The sequence below is a fragment of the Amblyomma americanum genome, chromosome 7, assembly GCF_052857255.1.
Source record: "Amblyomma americanum isolate KBUSLIRL-KWMA chromosome 7, ASM5285725v1, whole genome shotgun sequence".
Classification (NCBI taxonomy): Eukaryota; Metazoa; Arthropoda; class Arachnida; order Ixodida; family Ixodidae; genus Amblyomma; species Amblyomma americanum.
The window spans coordinates 13,147,354-13,153,353 of NC_135503.1; the positions used below are offsets into that span (position 1 = coordinate 13,147,354).

Consider the following 6,000-nt stretch of genomic DNA (forward strand, 5'->3'; position numbering starts at 1 on the left):
TGCTTAAGATTTTTTTCAGGCGATGTTTCGACATTTCGATATTGTTACGGGCTGGCAAGTGAAAGAACAGGTTGACATGATGGCTCAATAAAGTACGGTTTAATGGATGCGTTCCTAGCGCGAGTGCTCCATCCCTCGCCACTGCCGGTTTCGTCATCGTCTTCTCTGTAACGTAAAGACGCAAATCAAGGATTAAATGTAGACGGCCACAATCTTTGTTAGCCCAGCGCAGCTCAGCAGCCAAGCGTTCGTGAGCGCCAAACTGATCTTCGTCATCATCGTCTTCCGTCTGCTTTTTCTCCTTCGTCGGCACTGGCCGCTGGGGCATCAAAGAAAAATTGTCTGCTTTACACTAACAATATTCATAATAATTTGATATATCCGGGTTCCATATATCCGGAATTGACTGCACGTGTCAAAAAATTACCATTTGCTACTGATGATAACAGCGAATAATTTAGCGCCTCATCTCAGTAGACGATGGGGGCAAGTGCTGCGTATGAGCCATGACCTCCAAAATCGGGCATCTCTCTCTCTCTCATTTTTATTTTGTGAAATCAAAATAGTGTTTCCTCAACTTGTCTGAGCACTGGCACGCCGTTCTATCTTGGAGTCCGTGCATGATCATAATGAAAGCTATGACTCAAATGGACCATGTTGCGGCGCTGGACCCTCCACCTCAGGCAGACTGATCGCGGCAACATGCTACGCGAAGTTGGAGTGGGCAGTGTTTTTGAAGCAGCCACCGAAAAAAATTACAGCGTGTCTTATTCCAACTGCGCGTCAATTCTAAAAGTATTCGAAAACTTCACAATATGTTCAATTCGTTTCAAACAATTTTGAACATGCACTGTTTGATTCGTTCGACGAATCAAATTCAATTACTTCAATTCGCTATTCGAAAATTTCGAATATTCGGATACTCCTACACAAAATGCGAATTTCAGGGCTGCCTTTGCAGCGGTCCCGCTTCGACATTTAGAGGACTGTGATATGACCGTCAATCATAAGTATGATTGGCATGATAGTCAGTTTGGGAAATTCGATAGGAATGGATGGCTGCGGCTGACGAAGGACACGGCTCATTGAAGGTCACTGGAAGAGACGCCAGTTCTGTATTGAATTTCCTGGGTACGATTGACAATAATTAGGCAGGCAGTGGTGCAAAATTTCGTCCGTAAAGCGCAATTCGACCGAATGAACGAAGCAGAAAGCCTTTGGATGTGCGAAAGAGAGCACGAGCTAATGGGAGGTATATGCACTTTGTTATCAATGCAAGTTGTGAGCGTCAAAGGCGTGCGCAGTGCTCTTTAGGAATAGTTGAGATGGGGAGAGTCAAAAGAAATAGAATAAGTTCTTCCGTCTGCCTCAGTTTTTGCGCTGCTTTAAGCACAGTCGGGATTATTTTACGCATGCAATGGGAGGTTACGACCTTCTGTCATTCTGGTCGTTACGCATATCTATGGCGCGGGTTACGGATAATCCAAGCGACAAGCGTATCACAGAGTTACTGTTTCCATTTAAGCCGCTCATGATAATGGTGATGCAGCCTTCCGCACTAAAGACAGCGAGGCACATGCGTGCAAAAATGCCGCGAGAGAGCAGGAAGGTGAATTGTCGTCACGTACTTAGCGGGACACAGCGTACCACGTGCAGAAAGCGCAATACTATTTTGTGGTCACATGAACCTCTTCTGAATTCTTCGTTTTTCAATGCCTCAGCATTTCCAGAGTCTAGTTCAAGAATGGGCATTCAAATTTCGATCGAATAATCTGGTTCTTTCAAGGTGAAGGTATTTTCAGTAATACAACGCATTTCAACGCAGATGTGGTGCTTAGAAGGGAATAGCCACTTCTAAAAAATTGCCCTGAACCTACGGGTTTTAACTGGTTGAAAGTTTATATAAGTGCGTAACATGAAAGGCAAAAATAGAGAATATATTTATCCTTTCACGGTGACATCAGCCCCTTTGAGGTACTTGGCTTGCACGAGCTCGTTGTTGGCTCTTGCGCGTTGTTGGCTACTGCAGCTAATGAGGAAACTACAGCTCTACAAACTCAGGAGCTTCTCTTTGAACGAAGCAGTCCTCCGAGCGTCTAAATTATCCGTCTTTCACTTAATTATATGTTCCAGTTCCAAAATCAGCATGCTCCTGAAAACGTACCAGGACGGCGTGGTACGAGACTACATCGACAGCTTCCTCAGCGAGATGAAGCAGAAAAACGGACGCAGGAACACCTTTACGCGTGAGTCTTCAAGCACAATTACATTTGTTGTCTTTAAACAATAACCAGACCAAAGAGCACTTCTTCTTTAAACATAAATTTACTACCTTGTCCTACACACACTGTCTCAGTGTTCAGTGTTCAGCAACACGCGTACGCGGAACAATGCTGTCTAACACAGTGAATCACCTTCGCAGGCAACCTTCTGCGGGGCAACGTGTCGACCTTCTTTGGTGCCGGAAGTGAGACGGTGCGCTCCTCCATCGAGTGGCTGCTGCTCATGTGCGCGCTCAAGCCCCACCTTCAGCGTCGCGTCCAGGCCGAGATCGACGCGGTGCTCGAAGACGGCCGGAAATCGCACGTGTCGTGGAGCGACCGAAATCGCTTGCCGTACACGCAAGCCTTCATCTGGGAGTCGATGCGCTACAAGCCTGGCCTTCCACTCAATGTGATGCGGTGGTGAGTCGGTTCCATCTTTGTACACTCGTCAAACCCTGCGTAGATAGCGCACACGTCTTTGACCGCGTATTTTAATAAATGCACCAATTCGGCAGTCTATGTGCCATAGGTAGTCCAGGTGTACTGACTGGTACCCCATGTAGTGACCTTCTAAATAACTGTGCAGCAATAGGGGCGCTGTGATCAGGCTTCCAAGTTGGTCGCTTTTCTTAATCCAGCTTCCTGGCCTCGGCGACCAAATAAAGAAAAAAAAAGTGCCTCGCGCTTCACCTGCAAATCAACACGGCTTTAATTCCGCCATTGGCAGCCTACCATGCGACAATAGCGATGGTTTCGTTATCTACCGTTCCGCCTGAGTTGGTGCAAATAACCAAATAGTTGCGGACAAACCAACATATGCCACAGCTACGTAAGAACTTCAATGCATTGTCTTCGAGAGCGCGGCCACCTATTATCCGTTGATGTCGGAGGAAATAACGTCGACTATAGGTTAATCATCGAACCCTTCTGCCGAACGAAATGCCAAGAAAACGGTGGCCTTTACAACGCGCTTACCAGTGACCGGAGTCAAGCAGAATGACAGAAACCAAAAATTCAAATAAGAAAACCAACGCCTGGGTTTAGTGATAATAGTGGGTGTTCACCCCTTGCTACGTGTTATTGGACAGCACAATCATTCACAAGAGTCGCAGGTGCAGAATGCGAGAAAAAATTATTAGCGTCAGTGCTGCACCAAACGGTTCCTTGGACTTTGCGTCGTTTGATCAGACTTACCAGTACATCGTTAACACCTCAGCTTTTTCTAGCTTGTCTCTACCTGCGCGCACAGTCTACGAAGTTATCGCGAATCAAACCGGGACCTTTCTTGACCCCAGTGCGACTGCCGACGTGAAGGTGGGCAACTACGTCATTCCTCGCGGCAGCATCGTGATCAGCTCGCACTGGTCCATCTTCCATGACGCATCCTTCTGGGGAGACCCGGAAGTCTTCCGGCCCGAGCGCTTCCTCGCGGACGACGGCACACGACCCCGGAAGCCGGAGAGGTTTATTCCCTTCTCATACGGTAATAATACCAAGAAACTTTTTTAAAAATTAGGGCACACTTAAACTCCGCCTTTAGGCTATGACGCGACAGCGTTAATGATTATTTGCTACTTTCTTAATTATTGGTATTTTATTTACACGCATTAATTAGCATAATACAGTAGGCACACTGAGCCACGTGATACATCACAAAACAGACAAGTTATCCCTTTAACTAAGTAGAATGAACCTGCCTCAATGGCCTATGGGCACCGCCTCCACTCGCAACACAACGGTCGTTGTTGATTCCCAACTAATTACCCCAATTTTCTTTTCAGCGTAATTAATTTAATTTACATCCTATGTCGCAATTTACCTCAATGTTTAGTCGTTTACATTCCACAACTCGAATGTGGCGGCACAACCCTATCGACCAATTCTGAATTTGTATACCGCAGCGGTGGCCAAGTGGTTGAGCACCCGCCTCGCATGCGGCAGGTGCGGGGTTCGATTCCCAGTGCAGCCGGGTACCCCCGGTGATACAAAGGGGTACGAGCTTTCCCCTGGTCTGGTGCTCGGCTTATTTAGGGTGAAAAGCTTGGGAGATGGGTCTCTGACCCCACCTTGAGAAGTGGAAAAATACCTTGTGCCATGGCGTTCTTTGGCGATAGATACTCTTGCACCATAAAAATCCATAATCACCATAATCACCAATTCTGAATTTTTGTGGCAACACGCACGGCTTTACCTCAGAAAGTCTGCTCTAATGCTGTCGCATTAAAATTTCTGTGGACGCTGGAGTAGTCTTAGGAGCGTAATGCGATAGCGCTGCTATGCGGTATGAAGTGGTCGCATAAAGCCGCTAAGCTATCGCACTGAGCGAACGTTCCTCAGGTGTCAAATGGCAGCGCGGCCAGCTTCGCACCGGTGGGAGTCCCGGCCCAACCATTTTTCTTATCAGCGCAATTGCTTTTCTTTCTTCAATGGCACTACGTAATGGTGGTGGCATGACGTCACGACCCTGTAGACCAACCAATGAGGAATTCTGAAGTGACGTCGTCACTGGCGGAAGGTGTGATCGTTGCTGGGTGTTGGATTTACCCTCCCGAGGTCATGTGGTTGCGACGTCATTGCCCTGTCGACCAATGAGAATTTTGTACACCCCCGGATTTTTCGTCGGACTGGACCTCTAACGCTATCGTTTTAAAAGAAAGCAAAATAGAACCGTGAATTTGCAACAAAAGTACTGGCGTGTAATTCACTCAAGAGAAGTGCTTGCCAGCGCTTAGGGAGTTTCATGGCATATATTTAGCCGTTTGGCATGTGGTAGAAAGGGGCGCACTGGATGAAGGGGACAGGCAAAGTGGAAAGGAATAGTTTGCGTGGTACGTGTTTATGCCGTGCGTGGAAATCACCTGTGCTCATAGTGGACTCTTCCCGCACACTGCAGAAACCATTGTGGCCTGCGCGCATGCAGAATGGACAGTACATATATACAGAAAAAAACGTTTGGGAAAAAGCAGAGAGTTCAACCAGACATGATGTCCAGTAGGCTGTCTTGCATATGGGGAAGGGGATAGAGGAAGTAAACTAGCGGAGGTGGAAAAGGCAGAATACGTTCATCGCGCCCACAAGGCGTGAACATGGCCATTAGTTGGACGTGGCCTATAAAAATAAGATATGTCCACAATGGGCGAAAGTAATGTTAGTAGTACGTCCACCGCCCCCGCGGTGGCTCAATGGTAACGGTGCTCGGCTGCTGACCCGAAAGACGCGGGTTCTATCCCGGCCGCGGTGATCGCATTTCAATGGAGGCGAAATTCCAGAGGCCCGTGTACTGTGCGATGTCAGCGCACGTTAAAGAACCCCAGGTGGTCGAAATTTCTGGAGCCCTCCACTACGGCGTCCCTCAGCCTGAGTCGCTTTGGGACGTTAAACCCTATAAACGAAACCAAACCAGTAGTACGACCGCCAAACGATGCCACGCAGCCTGGGCGCTATTTCTGCTCTGTTGATTGCTTATTACTTCACCCACGTAAGCCTGGGAGGTTCACAAGTGCGTCGCGTCCTTTTTGCAAATCTCATGGCACCCACTTCTGATAACGCTGCAGATACAATCCAAAGCCATTATGTACACCACACAAACCCGCGTTAGTCTTTTCGCTGTTCTAGCGCTCCCTCTCTCAGCCGTGGGTTTGGTGACGTTTGCAGGCAAGCGCGCGTGCCCTGGAGTGGTGATAGCCGACATAGAACAGTTCATCTACTTCACAACTATCCTGCAGAACTTCGACGT

The 6,000-nt window shown here is 47.8% G+C and overlaps 1 protein-coding gene across 1 annotated transcript in view; it reads left to right on the forward strand.

The window, feature by feature from the left end:
* The window catches only part of LOC144096957 (uncharacterized), a 52,463-nt gene that overhangs the window by 46,339 nt on the left and 124 nt on the right, over positions 1–6,000 (forward strand). The window contains exons 14-17 of the mRNA XM_077629764.1: positions 2,134–2,246; positions 2,423–2,684; positions 3,560–3,747; positions 5,919–6,000. The exon at positions 5,919–6,000 is cut by the window's right edge and continues 124 nt beyond it. Of these exons, the coding sequence (XP_077485890.1) occupies positions 2,134–2,246; positions 2,423–2,684; positions 3,560–3,747; positions 5,919–6,000 (645 nt within the window). The remainder of the gene's footprint in view (positions 1–2,133; positions 2,247–2,422; positions 2,685–3,559; positions 3,748–5,918) is intronic.